Source organism: Pectinophora gossypiella, chromosome 20 (genome assembly GCF_024362695.1).
Source record: "Pectinophora gossypiella chromosome 20, ilPecGoss1.1, whole genome shotgun sequence".
NCBI lineage: Eukaryota > Metazoa > Arthropoda > Insecta > Lepidoptera > Gelechiidae > Pectinophora > Pectinophora gossypiella.
Genome location: NC_065423.1, coordinates 742568 through 761342, shown reverse-complemented (window position 1 = coordinate 761342; position 18775 = coordinate 742568). Strand labels below are relative to the sequence as shown.

The 18775-nt window shown below is 40.1% G+C and overlaps 1 protein-coding gene across 4 annotated transcripts in view; it reads right to left on the bottom strand.

Annotated features, from left to right (window-relative positions):
* The window catches only part of LOC126375856 (ubiquitin carboxyl-terminal hydrolase 32), a 51726-nt gene extending 32961 nt beyond the window's left edge, over positions 1-18765 (bottom strand). For all 4 annotated transcript variants that reach the window (XM_050022908.1, XM_050022909.1, XM_050022911.1 and 1 more), the window contains exons 1-7: positions 18606-18765; positions 18298-18532; positions 17901-18219; positions 15569-15797; positions 6105-6211; positions 3505-3678; positions 2822-3008 (exon numbers count right to left, since the gene is read on the bottom strand). In XM_050022908.1, the coding sequence (XP_049878865.1) occupies positions 2822-3008; positions 3505-3678; positions 6105-6211; positions 15569-15797; positions 17901-18219; positions 18298-18532; positions 18606-18663 (1309 nt within the window). In that variant the 5' untranslated portion in view covers positions 18664-18765. The remainder of the gene's footprint in view (positions 1-2821; positions 3009-3504; positions 3679-6104; positions 6212-15568; positions 15798-17900; positions 18220-18297; positions 18533-18605) is intronic.
* Between the last annotated feature and the right edge of the window lie 10 nt (positions 18766-18775).

Genomic DNA, 18775 nt, shown 5'->3' with positions numbered 1-18775 from the left:
GTACGTGAACCTAACCTATATTAGGGTGCTTTTCCTTTCGCGAGTAGGAAGGTCAGACAGGCATTCGCTTCTGTAAAAAACCGGACCTGTCAAATCTTCAGTTTAGGTAAGCGGACCCTGTGAAAAACGACAAAGAGAGAGATGATGATGATGACATCATTGTTATACATATTTAGACTGACCCGAAATCTCTATTGGGGAGTACGCTCTTCGCGAATTTGAAAAAAGAACTGTTTGCAAAAAGGATAATACTTAAATCCTTCTTTTAATTTTGATTCTTTTACAGATTCACATTGTTATTACAACACGAGGACTAAAGATAAACTAAGATTAAAGTAATAAAATAATCTGCACCGCGATAGAAGTCGGCGGATATTAATGAAACTAATTGACAAGTCGTAATAATGCTGACATAGAATTAGCAGACAGTAGCGCCGCGGCCGCGGAACTTTTTTCGTACCACGGATTATATTTTAAACCTAGTTTATCTTTTAGTCTCGCAAAGGGAACTTAGCCCATACAGCCTTTGGCCTTTTTAATCTTTTTTGGAGAAGCACCCAGATAATGTCTTCACTCTTCAGGTAACGTCCTTAGTATATTTTTGTAATAACTCTGTGAATAATTAAATATCATCTTCAAGGTGTATAACAACAAAAACTATTTTAATTTACCCGACCATAACCTATTCCCCAAGAAAAGCCATCAATATAGTAAATATAGAAGCAAACCTTACTCCATTGAAATATCTGGATCAATGGAGTGCCAATAACAATAGTAACATTGATGTCAAGTGTACGACATTGGAACACATAGATAACACTGCACCGCACAATATGTATAGGTTTCATGTGGTAACACTGGCTTGATAAACGATTGTTTGTCTTTGTGGAGTGGGCGGAGAAAATGGGGAGAAACTTTCTCTTTTTTGTGCATACATATACAAAGCCACGTAACGGAGTGGCCAGAAGTCGCAGTCCTTCCTAATAACTAAGAGATCCCATTAAAGCTAAAGAAAAAAAACAAAGATCGATTTTCGCGGATCACTGAGGTGAGTTATAGTTACTAAATCAGTAAATGTAACCCTGACTTAATACATGGGGTTTAGACATTATGAAACATAATGTAAAAAATATACTCAAAATGCATGTTGGATTACTCTGGGCGCCATCCCACTCGCAGTAAGACGAGAGTACTGCGGCGCGGAAGGCAAGAGGGAAACCACTACCCTACTTTTCTAGGAGTAGCATGGAGAATGCTACGCCGACAAGAGCATGGCTCTTAATTAGTGATGTGATGATGCATGGACGCTATAATCAAATCATCGTCGATCACGTTAGCGCTGCCTTCGACAAGTTTATCTTTGATTATACCGTTGGATAAATTAATTTTATTATGATTCTGACGGGTCTCAATGTCCACCGAAACTGTGAAACGTTACAGAACTGGGGTGGTTAAAAATGCCACATAGAAGCAATTCACACAACACAGCCTCCGTGGTCTAGTGGTTAGAGCGTTAGGCTCACGATCTGGAGGTCCGGGTTCGATTCCCGATGGGGACATTGTCGAAATTACTTTGTGAGACTGTCCATTGTTTGGTAAGGACTTTTCAGGCTTGAATCACCTGATTGTCCGAAAAAGTAAGATGATTCCGTGCTTCGGAGGGCACGTTAAGCTGTTGGTCCCGGCTATTAGCCGTAAAATCACCTCCACCAACCCGCAGTGGAGCAGCGTGGTGGAGTATGCTCCATACCCCCTCCGGTTGATTGAGGGGAGACCTGTGCCCAGCAGTGAGACGTATATAGGATGTTTAATTGTTTATGTATGAAGCAATTCATCTAAAAAAGCAATATTGCTATTTGACATTTGCTTTCATTGCGCACTCACTGCTTCAATGTGGCCTTTTTAACCGCCCTGGCCTTTGTATTGTTGACACACTTAACATTGTTGTGATAACGCTACACATATTATGACGAAAATAATTACCCATTTCGTTAATAGTCAACGTTTATGACTTGTAGAGCATTAAATGGTTCGTAAGTGCCCTCGTATACAACTTTATAGGCATTAGGCAATCATCAGAAACATTGTAGATGACATAATTATTCGACGGTTTCAAGCACGATTGTCCAATAAAATCATAACCACATCAAATCTTCACGGTGAGTACTTAGTAACTATCCCAATTGGGATATAGTCTTATGTTATGTATGTGACATTGCGCAGCTGCTTTAATAGGTGCAAATGTCAAGTTGCAATATTGCTTTTTTAGATGAATTGGAACAATGTGGTCACGCTTAAGTTTATGTATGCGTGAATGTAATCCTATAATGTTTTTGGTGTTCCAACAAACAATAACACATTTAATATCATACTACGGACTAGATTGAGATTTGTTTTGACATTCTAGATATGTAATCAGGGCACACGTACGCAATAATCGGCGCGATTATCTGTCGAGGATGATACTGTACACAACTAAACGATAACTATTGTGTTTGATTACTTGTATAGTGACTTGTGATAGGTCATGACTCATGACTGACTAGACAAACGAACTTGACCTCAGTAAAAAAATTAAATAAATATACGGTCGAATTGAGAACCTCCTCCTTTTTTAAGGTAAAAAATCCAGTTTTTTTTTCTAGATATTCGGACATTTGTGAAAAAGAAAAAAATCACCACCACATGACAGTTTTTTACATGTGATTTCTACAAGTCAATTACAATTGCATCACAGCTCTGTTACGTAAATCATATTGCCACCTTTTGTAATTCCATGCGATCTCGCAAAAAATCGATTTGTTATATGGTCAACACTCACCAATATCCCTCTCCTGATGTTTGCACTGCGGTCGCAGCCCGAGCACGATATGGCAGACTTCAAACAGCAGTTCTAGGAACGGGGTGACCAGAGCATCCGCGCTCTCTACGCTCCATATGAGGAAGTCTTCCAGTGTGAGCACTGTGTCATTCGCGATCAGACCCTCACTCTCTTGCGGGGGTTGTTCCTGGTTGGAACAAGAAAAAAACCTTTAGTACAGTTAGCAGATGCGGTAGACACAGAAGAAACAATTTTCAAAGAGTTTCAGTCATAGAATCATCAATAATTACTACGTATTGAAGGGACTCTCCCCACCCCGCACCGACACGTGCTTGGAGTGAGCTTGATATACGATAAGCTGCAAAAACACAGTTTCTTGCAAAGTAATAAATTAACTGGTTGCACTTGAGACCTCCTGGTTACATGTCGTTTCTGTAAGTATTGGTTCATAATTTTACTACTGTTTACAAATAAGTCGCTGGGCTCAGTTACTGTACTTTTGCTCTTTGATTGTACCTCACCGCCAAGATCGGGGCCCACTTTAGTACTTTGGGGCCTAAAGCCGTAAGTCGTTAAGGAGTAAGCGAACGCGGGCGGACTCTATGTCTAGCTCGGTCAACATGGTGATTTAAGTGCCCTACTCTTATCGAATAAGGTCCAATAAGCGTCGATCTTCAACTGACCTCGGTGAAGACAGGCTCGCAGTCAGCGGCCGGCCCCAGCTGGAACATGGGCTTGCGCCCGTGCGCCGGCGCCGCCACCAGCTTCTCCCGCAGGTTCACCAGCACCACCTCCGGGTCGAAACCTTTCTCCGTGCTCTCTGACTCGCCGTCGGATGGGGTCGACGCCCGGGAATTCTGTTGAAGTTAATTTATTTACTTATTTTTTTAATCATAACTAAGCTCACGCCCAGAATACCTAATAGGGTCGGCAGTGTAAGAAGTAATCATTAGATACGTAGTTTTTTAGCACTTACCCGCGCTTAGGGAAACTCACAAAGAGAAAATTTAAATAGACTGACTCAGACTCTTGAACCCGCAGCTGTTGTCAAGCTGGGACCATGTTAACCATTACCACCAGGTCTTCCTCCTGTCCATGCGAAATTCTTTCGATCTGTGGAATGCTGTCGATTGACGATTTTTTCGATTTAAATTTTCTCTTTATTAGATACATACATAGCAAGACGAACTAAGTAGCCAAGCCACACCTCACCGAGCTTTCTGTTAGACCAACGTGATAGGTGGTGAGCCGTATCGCCGTATATAATGGTCGAGGTGTTAATGGTCAATTGCGATAGTGAAAACTGCACTTAAAATACACTAATAACTCATTAGTGCAAGTCCGGTACGGGGGTTCAAACCTCCCCGTTTGAGAAGCAAGCTGGTCGACTAGTGACAGTAGATAACCTGCAGCAAATTTTGATATGAAATACTGAGATGGATATTGTCTAAACAATAAGATAAAAACGAACCTTCTGACGTCACAACTCGTCCTTGACATTGGCTTCATAACCCACAGTTATTGTACGCACGGTGACGTCATAGCAAATTGCACATTGTTCGATAACAATTGTCTAATTCCTTATTATTACGACTTAAGATGTAATGCACGATTGTATGGGCCACTGGAGGGCAAATTATCACAACAACACCACGACTGTATTCTCACTGAAGTAGACAGTGGTGTACATAAACAGCCTATATACGTCCCACTGCTGGGCACAGGCCTTCCCTCAATCAACCGGCGAGGGTATGGAGCATACTCCACCACGCTGCTCCACTGCGGGTTGGTGGAGGTGTTTTTACGGCTAATAGCCGGTACCAACGGCTTAACGTGCCCTCCGAAGCACGGAATCATCTTTCTTTTTCGGACAATCAGGTGATTCAAGCCTGAAAAGTCCTTACCAAACAAAAGACAGTCTCACAAAGTGATTTCGACAATGTCCCCATCGGGAATCGAACCCGGACCTCCAGATCGTGAACCTAAAGCTCTAACCACCAGACCACGGAGGCTGTTGTGTACCTATCACTATATAGTATAAAACAAAGTCGCTTTTTCTCTCCATATATTTCTATGTACGCTTAAATCCTTAAAACTACGCAACGGATTTTGATGCGGTTTTTTTTATTAGATAGAGTGATTCAAGAGGAAGGTTTCTATGTATAATAACATCCACTAAATAGTGGAGAAATACTGTTGTTTTTGAGGTTTTTAATGTGATGTCGTAAATAATTTCATATTTTCCTCAGCATTGCACTCGAACCAAGCCGGGGCGGGTCGCTAGTAGTATATAAACCTACTCCTCGCCAGCTATGTTTAAGTGCCATGTAATAAGGGGCGAGCTTATTGCCATTAGTAGAGCCGATGGGCTCTGAGGAGATGTCCTAGAAACCACGTGATGTCAATTATCTATCATCATCTCCCTAGCATTATTCCGTTTTTCACAGGGTCCGCTTACGTAACCTGAAGATTTGACAGGTCCGGTTTTATACAGAAGCGACTGCCCATCTAGCCTTCCAACCCGCCAAGGTAAAACCAGCCCAATACAGGTTAGGTCACATACCTCCGAAAATACATTTCTCGGGAATGTGGGTTTCATCACTATGTTTTCCTTCACCGCTGAACACGTGATGATAATTTATGATCAAAACATGAATTCTAAAACAAATTCGACAATCATTGGTTTAGGCTTGTGCTGGATTCGAACCGGCGACCTCAACGTGGGAGGCAAGCGTTCTACGAACTGGGCTACCACACGGCTTCCGATGATGTCAATTATCTATAATCCAAAATTTAATTCAAACTCTCATGAGTCATCTTCTTCTGATCAGCTTGTGTCCTAACCAAACCAGGGATCACAATGTTGTCAAAGTTGTTGTAACCAGGATTGAACCCGGATCTGGATCGGGAGACCAACGCTATTACAACTAGACCTAAAGGTTATTATAAAGTTAGTGATTATTTAGAAGATATGAATGCATGGGATTAACTGTCTGAGAACTGATATTAGGCAGCTAAATTACTCAATTTTATTGTATACCAATATTTTATATTTATTTTTTTAAAGAACGTCTAGGGCCCTGTGCCGAGGATTTTCTTGCAGCTTCTTTTCCCCGGCTATACAGGTTGTGAGAAGCTGCAATAGTGCGGATGAGACGTTCGTTATGTAAAAATTGACGATTCAAAGTGTAACTATGTTACCTACTGAATAAAGATATTTTTGAATTTGAATTTGAGACCACGTTGGCCGTAAGGAGGGCCTTATATAAGAAAGTATACTTACGTTCTTGAGCGACTCATTAGCGACAGTGCAGAGTATGCCGACCATGTCGATAAGTTCCTTCTTGTTGAGCACACCATCCCGGTCAAGGTCGAAGATCTTGAAGCAGACTGCAACAAAACATCATGTTTACATCACGTGCATCCCGGTCCAGCCCGTCCCGGTTACTACTTCCTGGGGGGTTAAAATGGCCACATCAAAGCAATTCATCCAATTCATCTTGTTTGCACTGCGCACTTAATTTCATATGCGCAAATGTCAAATTGCTATATTGCTTTCTTAGATGAATTGCTTCGATTTGGCCATTTTAACCCCCCTGATTCCATTCGTTACATGAGTCATGTCAAGAGACTTTGACGGCTCAATAACAATACTATCACACCAGGGTTGATGAGGTTAGTAATCCACCTTCCATAAATGTCGCTATATGAGGAATAAACGCAGTTATTATCCTCGTTTGCGCCGCGCAGTTGGGTAAAAGACAATCAAAACGGCATAAATCTTGGCAGCATATACTACCTGAGAACTTTCGTCAAACATTCCAAGCAAATAAACAAAGGCAAAGTCAAAACACCTTCATTGTACTAGCATAAATAAGATACACCCTGATATGATTGTGTCAACAAAAGTTGAGATTAACTTTATTTTTATCTTACGAGCTGGAAAGGTGAATGACTCCTTTTTAACCGACTTTGAAAACAAAGGTTTACAATACTGAAAGTAAACATTATTGTATTGTTTAAAGAACGGAAATAAAACAAACGTAGCCTGTAGACATCACGCCTGTATCGCCGAAAGGGTAGGCAGAGGTGTATAGTATAAACACTCACCCCTCGCTAGCTATCCATCAATTCTGGAAAACCATGAGGTAGCAATTAGCTGCATGAGTGTACCACGATATGTATGGTTTGTCATGCTGATATTTTCCCTTTATGAGACCAAAAGGGAAAGGTGTAATACGTAACCGAAACTGGAAGTGAGTTACGGGAAAATCCGAACTTAAAGGAAATGTAGAGCAGTACGCACGCGGATGACGGAGGAAAAAAAAGTATACGTAAACCCGAATGAAACATTTGAATTGGTATTCCAAACGAGTATAGCACACTCATGATGTCAGACATGCAGCCAAGAGCTTGCATAAGGAGGCTTGTACAAAGTCAAATTTGATAAAGTGTTGCCGAATAATCGATAATCAATTAATCGATTATTTACTCATAATCTAAATATTAAATATAAATAAATAGTCTAATATAAATATGTATGATATCGATACTATTGGTATTGGAAATTCTACAATTATATCGATTATATTATAGTCTAATAATTATTAGACAAAATCGTTTAATTAATCAATATAATCGATAGTAATTTGATATTATAATAAACAATATATGAGCGATATTACATCTTTCAATCATTCGTCAATCATGATTTACAATTCAAAGAAAAATCAACGTGCTGTAATCGATATTGGCGCTAGGAACATACACTGTTTGTCAAAAGATTGACAGATAAAGTCAAATAGCTCACTCTTCGCAAGTAAATTATATATTAGATCATCGGAAAAGTCACACAATAATGTGTCATATGTGTAAATACGTTAAAAGTGGGTAATAATAAATTTTTAAAGACTAAATATGGAATTGTTCTATTTATAAAGAGTGGGAGGATTTTTAACAAGATAAATAAGTGCTCACTTTGGCGAAATCTTAATTTTAAAAATAAAGCTTTGTTCGGCGGAATCGGTACCATTATTTATATTGTCTCATATACACTTGCCGTGTTAACCGGCGACATAGTGCATTCGGCCTAGGGTTGCTATCTTTAAAATCTGTTTCCGGCCAAGAAGTATGAAAACCCCGAGAGCTTGGAAAGGTCCGGGGTGCAATGCAAGGACCGCATCAGCACCGGTGATTCCAAAACTCAAAATTCAAAAATATTTATTTTTCAAAATTGGCTTACAAAGTTAGCGCTTTTTGAACGTCAAAAACTAAATTACATATTATGTAACTAGCTGTAAAACTACTACCCCATCGGAATCTGTAACTCTGAGGGAAAGACGTGGCCAGAAAACCTCCCAGCACAGGGCCCTAGTCCTACTGTTTCATGTTTTCCTTTCTTTTTTTTAAATCCAGTTTGTATTACATAATTTATAAACTTAAATACAATGGTATTCCAATTACAGTCGGTGGAAGGAAAGTGAAAAATAAAGAGTTTATGTGACTCTATCATACAGTGTTTTATGAGCTCCCTGACGGAAGCAGGCCTGTCCACATACGCAGCAACCGATCACGAGAACTTTAAAACCTAAACTACAATTAAAACCCCGCGCGGGCGTTATCTTGATGCCGTCTATACTAGGACAATCCCGGGGAAACCAGGACGGGCGGCAATTCTAATTCGGCCGAATACTTCGTGCGTGTTGTCAAAGAAAAATCGACATAATCTGCTCTGTGCGTAAGAGTGCCATACTTTATCACGTCATTGTCTCGATTGTTTTCTGGCACGTGTATTGATGTAAGGCCGGTTTAAAACCATTTAAACCAATCCGTTTATAACGAAAAAAACACCTTTAAAACCGTCACCAACAATTTTTTGGGTTTAAAACGTGTTTATCTTATTATAACTACATTTTCTTGATTTTACCGAGGTAGGGATATAACGCAGCCTCCGTGGTGTAGTGGTTAGAGTGTCAGGCTCACGATCTGGATTCCCGATGGGGACATTGTCGAAATCAGTTTGTGAGACTGTCATTTGTTTGATAAGGACTTTTTTTTAATTTATTTATAAACAAAATTACATACATATACATTTTAATACTATCGCCAAACTACAACCGTAGTTTGTTGGTTTTCAGGCTTGAATCACCTGATTGTCCGAAAAAGAAAGATGATTCCGTGCTTCGGAGGGCACGTTAAGCCGTTGGTCCCGGCTATTAGCCGTAAAAACACCTCCACCAACCCGCATTGGAGCAGCGTGGTGGGGTATGCTCCATACCCCCTCCGGTTGATTGAGGGGAGGCCTGTGCCCAGCAGTGGGACGTGTATAGGCTGTCTATGTTATGTAGGCATATAACGAAGTACCTATAAACTGTGTAAAGAATTTTTAAATGTGTAATATACTGTTATTGATAATAATACACATAGCGAGTTTAGTTCTAGTTGGTCGGTCGGTCTTTCTATTGATATTCTATAAACTAATTAAAACGAAACATGACGTCAGGTGACCTAAAATTGCCTATAATAAAGTTTTAAAACACAGTTCTTTTATTGTTGTAGGCGAGTTTTCAACAGTTTAAAATTTGTTTTAAACGTTTTAAATCGGTTGTTTTACATCTATAAGCACGTGTGAACAAGGCATAAGTAGGTACATAATTATTGAAGAATAATATGAACAGAATGCGAATGTAACCGAAGTACATTCTGAGCGAACTATTTGTAATGAGTTATTGCTGTTCCGAGCAAACATCTTAATTATCACTTTTCAAGGCTAATATTGTTCTAATGACTATGTACTAGCAGATTATTTTGTGCAACACTGATATAAATTGCACATTCTTAGAAATGTAATGTAGTTCATGGTACTCTTTGTATGCTTATTAATATTTTATTAACGACTCTAACACATTCTATGTTCTCGAGTTATTGCTTGTGACGTATAAGTAAATTGAGTAATGTATTACACCGTGCCTGTGGTTATATGACTCACACGAGCCCATTAACGTCCCCACTGCAGGGGCACGGGCCTTCCCTATGGATGGATAGGGAGATCGGGCCTTAAACCACCACGCGGGCCCAGTGTGGATTGGTGGTTTTTAACGACTGCTAATGCAGCCGGGACCAACGGCTTAACGTGCCTTTCGAAGCACGGAGGAGCTCGAGATGAAAACTTTTTTTTTGTGGTCACCCATCCTATGACCGGCCTTTGCGAAAGTTGCTTAACTTCAACAATCGCAGACCGAGCGCGTTTACCGCTGCGCCACCGAGCTCCTCAAAGGGTTATATGACTGAATAAAAAATAATTTGAAAAAATATACCGACTTCAAAATCTGTCAAATAGAAAGTAAGAAATAATATTTTGTTGAATGTAGTGAAACAATCTTTGTTTTCATTCTTTTTTGATGTCGGTTAAAATAGGGGTTTTTGTAAAGCTACAAGTTGTCAGAATAACAAACCTTAGGCGTTTTTAAGTATAACCCTGTTCGTGAGAATGTGTGACTTAAATCGTCGTATCACGGGTTAGAGTACCATCTCGGTCTTTAAATCACTGGATTCAACTTTTACTCTTCCCACAAAAAATGGCCACCGATTTTATAATCAATTCAAATAACATAACATACCACATAAACAGCTTATTCCATGCCAATGCTGGGCATAAACCTCCCCTCAAACAACCGGAGGGGGTACGGAGCATACGTCACGACGGTGGAGGTGTTTTACGGCTAATAGTCGGGACCAACGGCTTAACGTGACAATCAGACTCAACAAATTTGGTAAGGACCAAACAAAGGACAGTCTTCGGGAATCGAACCCGGACCCCCAGATCATGAGCCCAACGCTCTAACCACTAGACAGCGGAAGCTGTTAATAACTGCATATTAACGTTATGGAGCAATTAAAGCCTTACCTAACGGAAGCGATGCGGTTGGTGCGAAAGTAAATGTGATAGTGAAACTTATTGTGTGAAGTGTGCGTAACATTACCAGCTAGACAGAGATATCATAGTCATCTCTCTAGCGTTATTCCTTTTTCCCGAGGTCTGTTTACCTAACCCAAGGATTGACAGGTCCGGTTTTTAACAGAATCGCCTTCCAACCGACGAAGGGAATACCAGCCCAATACAAGTTAGGTCCCATACCTCCGAAACGTATTTCTTGGGAAGAAACCCACATTTCTCAGGATGATTTCCTTGTTGAGAACGTGATAATAATTTCTTCTTCTTCTTATCTAGCCTAAAGTGTCCCACTACTGGGCTAAGGCCTCCCTCCATTTCTCCCAGGACTCTCTCATAACCATTTATGATTAAAAATTAAACATGAATTCCGAAACAAATTGTTGTGTGCGCTGGGATTCAAACCTGCAACCTCACAGAGTCAACCCGCTAATCTGAGGTATAATAAATAAATCAAATATACACAGGGTGTCCGAAAAAAAGTGTCGAGCTGAAGCAGAAGTCCAAAGATACTTCCAGAGGGCATCATTCCCAGCGATTTTTCATTTTTTAATTTTTCAAGACTTTCTATCTTACTACAGAATTAATTAATTTCGCGTTCTGTTTTGGCGTCTTATATTCTCACAACAGACTTGAGTTGCAACTGATTTCAAGTCTACCATCTTAAACTTAACGACCTTGGATTTTCAATTTGCCATTTTCGCGAAAAACGCGCTGTGGAAAGCGAACAAAGTGACATAAATATACAAAGCAGGTAAGAGGGTGAAGCACACGAAACATTGTATGATAGCGCGATAGCTTATCAGGCCACGAGCAGTAAATTACCTAATTGAAACTATACTGATACCGCGCCAGACATGCGCTATTTAATACACTATTAGCATAGAATAAAGAATGATACTAATTGTGGTCTAGTGGTTAGAGCGTTGGGCTCACGATCTGGAGGTCCGGATTCGATTCCCGATGGGGACATTGTCGAAATCACTTTGTGAGACTGTCCTTTGTTTGGTAAGGATTCTGTGCATCAGACGGCACGTTAAGTCGTTGGTTCCGGCTATTAGCCGTAAAAACACCTTGGCGAACCCGCAGTGGAGCAGCGTGGATGCTCTGTACCCCCACCGGTTGATTGAGCGGTGGCCTGTGCCCAGCAGTGTGACGTATATACACAATATATAAATAGGCTGATTATGTTATATACGAGTATGTTTATGTTAAAGAATAATACTAAGTATAGAGCGGACACTCTCCGCCCCGAGCTGATTCGTAACGGCGGAGGTTGATATACCTGACCCTTCCGTTGGGTCTTGCTTTAGTGTTATATGGCCGGAGTAATGGAGCGCGCGCCGATAGTCTGTCTCACTCGCACTTACGAGTTTAATTTCTGTATGGAGTGTCCGTGCCATGCTATTAGTGTCAAAAAGTTAAAAGTTATTATTATGAAAGATTATTATTACCAAAACTTCATCAACTGACGTCATACATCGCCAAAGATAATCAAGTACAGATATAAAGTGCATTCATGTTTACAAATAAGAAGCAGTTGTGTTGAAACACTTCAGCCGTATCTATATTAAGAAATCTTCACATAGAGTAGTCAAAAGATACGATATATGACTAGTATAACAACTGTAAGATAATATTATTTGAATCATGCTAGCACATAGACGGGCGTGTATGTAGCTTTATTTTAAAAATAAATTAAATCAGTAAAGAATGGCGCTCCACAGATGTACAATTATTGAAATGGACATAAGGAGCTATATTCCCGAAGCAGTAGGCTGAAATGTATAATATATACACATGTTTAAGTCCCATGTAATAGGGAGCGATTAAAAGGGCACAAATTCAACCACGTGATATCAATTATCTATGATCCAAACATGACTTGAAACTTATGACAATAACATAGCATCGCGCCTGTATCCCGGAAGGGGTAGGCAGACATGTACAGTACACCCACTCTTCAGCCAACTGTAGTTGAAACACATAAAGTCGAATTCAGTGGTTTAGAGCCCGAGCCGGTATACCATTCTGCCTGTCCTTTAGGGGATAAAGGCGTGATGCTATGTTATGTTGTTAATAAAAAAGTAGCCGTCCATTAATCATGCGAGCCTCGAGAGGGGGGGAGGGATCCATGAAAAAATCACGAAATATCATAAGGGGAAGGGGGGTGTAGTAATATATCACGAGTATTTATTTTTTCGGCACACGCGCGATACTGAACCGAAAAGCGGCGTTTCGTGCAATTATTTTGGAAGGTACTAAAAATACACGTGATATAGGATACGGGTGGGAGGGAGTCTTGAACATCACCATGTATCACCAAGGGGGATGCTTTAATGGACGGCCCCAAATGAAGCTGTCATACTGCCTGTATATACCCACTCTACTTAAGTCCTATTTACAGTATTTTACGACAGTAATCACGTACCTACCTAGCTAACCACTGTTCGCAGCGCACTTCCTTCGACAACCGTTTCCTTCCTGCGACTTTGTTTAGCCAATGACACTCATTGCCATCTCATGTGGGTTGGAAGGTCGATAACTGACCTTATCTACCCTGGGGTCACAGTTATTGTTGAGCCACCAAACGCCTCTTAATATGACATAATGTCAAAGAACTAGACAGATGACATTTTGCACAAATTCAAAAATATCTTTATTCAGTTGGTAACATAGTTACACTTTGAATCGTCAATTTTTACATAACGCATCATCATCAGTCTCATCCGCCTAAAACTACTACACAAAGTTTATCATAACATAAGCTCACGACTATATCCCAATCGGGGTAATCAGAGGTACATTCATCATAAGCTTAACTAAGTACCCACACCGTTCCGAAATTTCTGTTACACCAGCGTGAGAGTTGATGAGCCGTACGGCCGACTAAAAAGTAACTACTAAATTCAGTTGTGGTTGTTGACTGAAATCATAGAATAAACAAGATTTAGTACTAAAAGGGTTTGAGAAGAGGTGAAGGAGTTTCTCAGCGGACGAAATCACGGGTAACACCTATTTAATACGGTAGTTTCCATTAATTACTTTTTAATAAACGTCAAAACACGAAATTACTACAGAATTTGTATGAAAAAGCAACCTGTGACGTCATAGAAAAATGAATTGAGGAGCTCGGTGGCGCAGCGGTAAACGAGCTCGGTCTGCGATTGTTGAAGTAAAGCAACTTTCGCAAAGGCCGGTCACAGGATGGGTGACCACAAAAAAAAAGTTTTCATCTCGAGCACCTCCGTGCTTCGGAAGGCACGTTAAGCCGTTGGTCCCGGCTGCATTAGCCGTCGTTAATAACCATCAATCCGCACTGGGCCCGCGTGATGGTTTAAAGCCCGATCTCCCTATCCATCCATAGGCAAGGCCCGTGCCCCAGCAGTGGGGACGTTAATGGGCTGATGACGACGATTTATTAAAATTCATAAATAAGTTAAATAGACAAAAAAGAAAATGTTTTTTGTCACCTTTAGAACTGCCTTTATTTAGTAATCAGAATTTCATAATTTATCTTTGACCTAGGAAAGTACCCAGTTATATAAACCTAGCCACTGTTTGTAATGTATCTTGGACTTCCCTCGCTAACCATTATCACTACTTCCTTCCCGCGACTTTGTTCGCGCTTTTGTCAATGACAGTGAAAAGTCGCGTTACTCTCAAGGTCGACGTATTTGTCTATTGTCTCGAAGTCTCGAATGTACTATGCTATGATGCTATGTTATCAGTGGGTAAATTCATGTTATTTCTATTTATAGAATGTCGAGAATGCGATGTACGTAATTTTGTATAATTACGTCTGTGAGTTGCAGATCCCATACGCGGCACTCTTAAATTGCTATTGTGGAAATTTTGCGGTAATGTTGCACTTATATGCACTTATCACTATGACAATTAATTAATTAAGTACAAAACCAAAAAGTTTTAAAAAAGTATATTCAAAAGTCAATTTGTGATCCCTAGTTTGGTTAGGTCAGGCTGATCACTTGATTGTCCAAAAAGTAAGATGATCCGTGCTTCGGAAGGCACGTTAAGCCGTTGGTCCCGGTTACTACTTACTGATGTAAGTAAGTAGTCGTTACATGAGCCATGACAGGGGCCTTTGGCGGCTCAATGGTAACCCCGACACCAGGGTTGATGAGGTTGGTAATCCAGGTGATCAGCCTGTAATGTCCTAACCAAACTAGGGATCAGAAAGTGATTTTTGTGATATGTCGCCACAGGGATTTGAACCCGAGACCTCCGGATCGTGAGCCCAACGCTCAAACCATTTGCCTGGGCCTTTGGCGGGTCAATAATAACCCTGACAACCCACACGATAGAAGAAGAAGACAAAAGTATATATATAAAGTTAAGCACAGAATAATGAATAACACTACGTATAGAACGGTAACACTCCGTCCCGCACCTATTCGAATCGGGCGCCGACCTCACCCCCTGTGGGCCTTACTTGAGTCTTAAATGGCCATAAGCAGCTAAGGAGTAATCGGGAGTGTTTCCCTCCCACGGCGGCGGTAACTAACCTAAAACTAGAAACCGCGAGGGACTTCAATTCCATGTTGATGAAACACTCTCCCCGCTTGCCTTAAGTTTCCATCTATACTACAATATAAGCATCGAATAAGGAATAATACTACGTATAGGACGGAAATTTTCCGCTAGGTTTACCTCACCCCCCTCGGTCTTCTTTAAACGTATGGTTCACACGCACATCTGTGCGTGTACGATAACGTCAATTTGTAGTGTCTGTTTTTTGTATGAAGTGTCTAGGGTGTGACAAAAGTCCAACTTACATTTAAGCCGCTCAGCCCTCGGGCCGCGACAGGCAGCACTGAGCCCGCAGCACAGCTCCTTGAAGTCCACGTGTCCGTCGCGGTTCTCGTCGAAGGCGAGGAAGGCGCCGGTGACGGCGGCGCGCGGCAGCGGCGGCGACAGCAGCGGCGTCACGCTCTCAGCGTCCAGCTGCCCCGTCGGCGCCGCGTTGCGGAGCGACCAGAAGCACTTCTCTAGTTCTATTATATCCTGGAAGGTGGGGGATGATCAGTCACATGTCCATGAGTTTCAGAGCTTAGCAAATATTTCGATGTAGGCATAATCGGTAACGTATAACCCGTTCGAATTAAATGAACACCTTGCATCAAAGACAATGCGTACCTGCGATGTGTCTCAATTTGCGCAGGTTATAGATACGTCACTGTAATATAGCCTGGAGGATTGTTTTTTTTACTTCATTTTTTACTCCTCCATTCTGCTCTATCTTGAGCTTGACATATTGGACCAACAAATTCAAAAATGTAGTCACCCTATCTCCTGTATGCTTTACCCCATTCTATTTCTTCTTCTAGTCAAACGTTAAAAATTGACAAATGAGAATGATTGCGGTAACAAAGACTTTCGACGATTTGACAGGTGGGTTTTTTTACCAATGTGATGTTGACCCACCAGAAAGGAAAACCAGCCCAATATAGTTTCTCAGAAACGTGGCTAGGAAAAAACGCTTAAATAAAACGGTATGCAGATTTACATTCAAACTGAACATTTCAAATTAGCATGCCTAAGCATAAAACATAAATATGCTTAGCTAAAAATTCAACCACTCTTGAATAATCTATTACCTAGTTTCACACTTCATTATACCTATTGTAAGTACCTATTACTTGATGAATAATAGACTTGCAAAATAAATTGCTGATAACAGATTCTGATAACTATATGACTAGGACTTGTTTATTTGTTTCATAGCACATAGGAAAATAAATAACAGATATTTGCCACTGAGTTTACATATAACAAATTTTCACCAATTACTAGTAATATGGCAGAAGGCAAGAGGGAACCACTGCTCTATTTTTCCCTAAAAAGTAGCATGGAGGATACTACACCGACAAGAGTGTGGCTCTTTAATTAGTGATGATGACTAGTAGTTCTGCTCACTTCAGTAAAGACTACTAACTACTTAGCTCTGCCTACCTCTTTCGGGGATACAGGCGCAATGCTATGTCATGTTTACTTTTTTGACAAAGAAGAAATAACATGCATTTCAATTACCCTACATACAAGTCTAGTGCTAAATTAACAAGACAACTTGTTTCAATATTTTTAATTGTTTTCTTTCGTCAACAATTTCAGATATTTTCTATAAATGAAATTAAGATTGAGTGATACATAGTTGACATTATAAAAGCCAAAGGACTCAACATAACAAGTGTTTTTAAGGCTCTTAAACATTTCCATGTAATTGTAGCTATTTCAAAACAATTATAATTAGGTTTAGAGTATTGGTCAGATAGCTCACAGTGTGATAAATCACTGATGTGGAAATAGATAATAGTTCTACATTCTCGATTGTTGACTGCCCCGAGTGCCTGATAACACAGTAGGTACAACTGATTATCATAATTTTCCAAATTGTCACAAGTGCTGTAATTTTACAGCCATTTGTTATAATCAACAAGGTCCACCTTTTTGCTCCATTTTTACTGAAGGTCAAAGGCATAATTTGTTATGGTTTGAAAGGTTACAAACGAGGAAATTGTAGCATAACAAACATAACTTCACAGGGATTTTATGGGTTTCCTTGTAATGTAAACAAACAATTATCATGACGAAACATAATTTACACTTTTCCTTTGGGTAATACATTACAAACTTGCATGTTTATGTTATTAGTTATGTAAGTTTTAACTTTAATTCTATATTAGGAGATATCAATTATAGATTCACATTGTTCTGTGCACAATAAACTATAGTACCTAGTATAGAAATATTTGGGACAATAAATACATAAACATAAGTACCTAAGACTCACATTTAAATATTGTTATTTTTTTTCATGAATTTAATGAATGGTTATTTAACTTTACATGGCCTTGACCACAACATGTGCTGTATGGAAGGATGTGCTTTATCTTGGACATTTCCACAAACAAAAATATTATTTTATTCTATAACATAAAACAAAATAAGGGCTTTTAAAAATAGTACCATAAAGTTTTCATTTTGGTTTTTTAGCATACTAAATGTAAATTATCTTCAACATCTAAACTGTATTGTTATGTATAGTTTCTAATAATGTTTTGAAACACCATGAATTCTCTATTAGCATAAACAAACAATTTAACTCACTCTTTCTTCCAGATGTGTGACTCCAGCTAAACTCTGATAGAAGGTGGGGGTCTCCAGATCTTGCACCATGTTGGCACGCTCTGACAGCAACCACTTGGACAACACCGTGGCATCTTTGTGGATCAGTAGCCATGATCGGAACTGTTCATATGTCACTTTATCACCACACCCAAACAAACTTGTCAAGATCTCAGCTGTCCTCTCAGCTCCCGTCACTGGCAGTGATGAATTCTCAAAGTGAAGGGCATGTGTGAAATCCCTTTTATACATATATGTCCCATTATCACTCTGATTATTCACATACAGCGTCCATAAGAACCTACAAAAAGAGTTTGGGCAGTAAAATATGATGTAATTGTTTACATGTGATAAACTTGTTTATGTCAGGTATTCTTACTTGATTTTCTCCTCTATGTTGCCTTTGGTGAGGACGACGATCCCGCACAGCAGCTCCCTGAAGGCGATCCCCCGCTTGGTGCCTCCGCAGGCCTGGTATAGCCACTCTGCGACCTCATACGGCACTCCGTCGCACAGCACCTCGCGGACGAACGCCTCCAAGCTCAAGGCCGTCCCATTCGCACCGGCACATCTCTTGAATGCCTCGCGAATACGTCTCAACTCACTATCAGAGACTGCAAATAAAACAATAAGCTGATACTCGTCGTAATCTTACAACGCACTTTGAACATTTTACACATCACAAACCTCGCTTCACAGCATCTTCATAGGATATAAAACTTGGTTTTGAGTCTTTCGCACCCATGTTCGCGTTAATTTCGCGATCATAACATTTTTAAAACGCGTAATAAACACAAAGAAACAAAAATTATTACAGCTGACAGCTCACGTCGTATGATCTGTCGCCATATTGACTA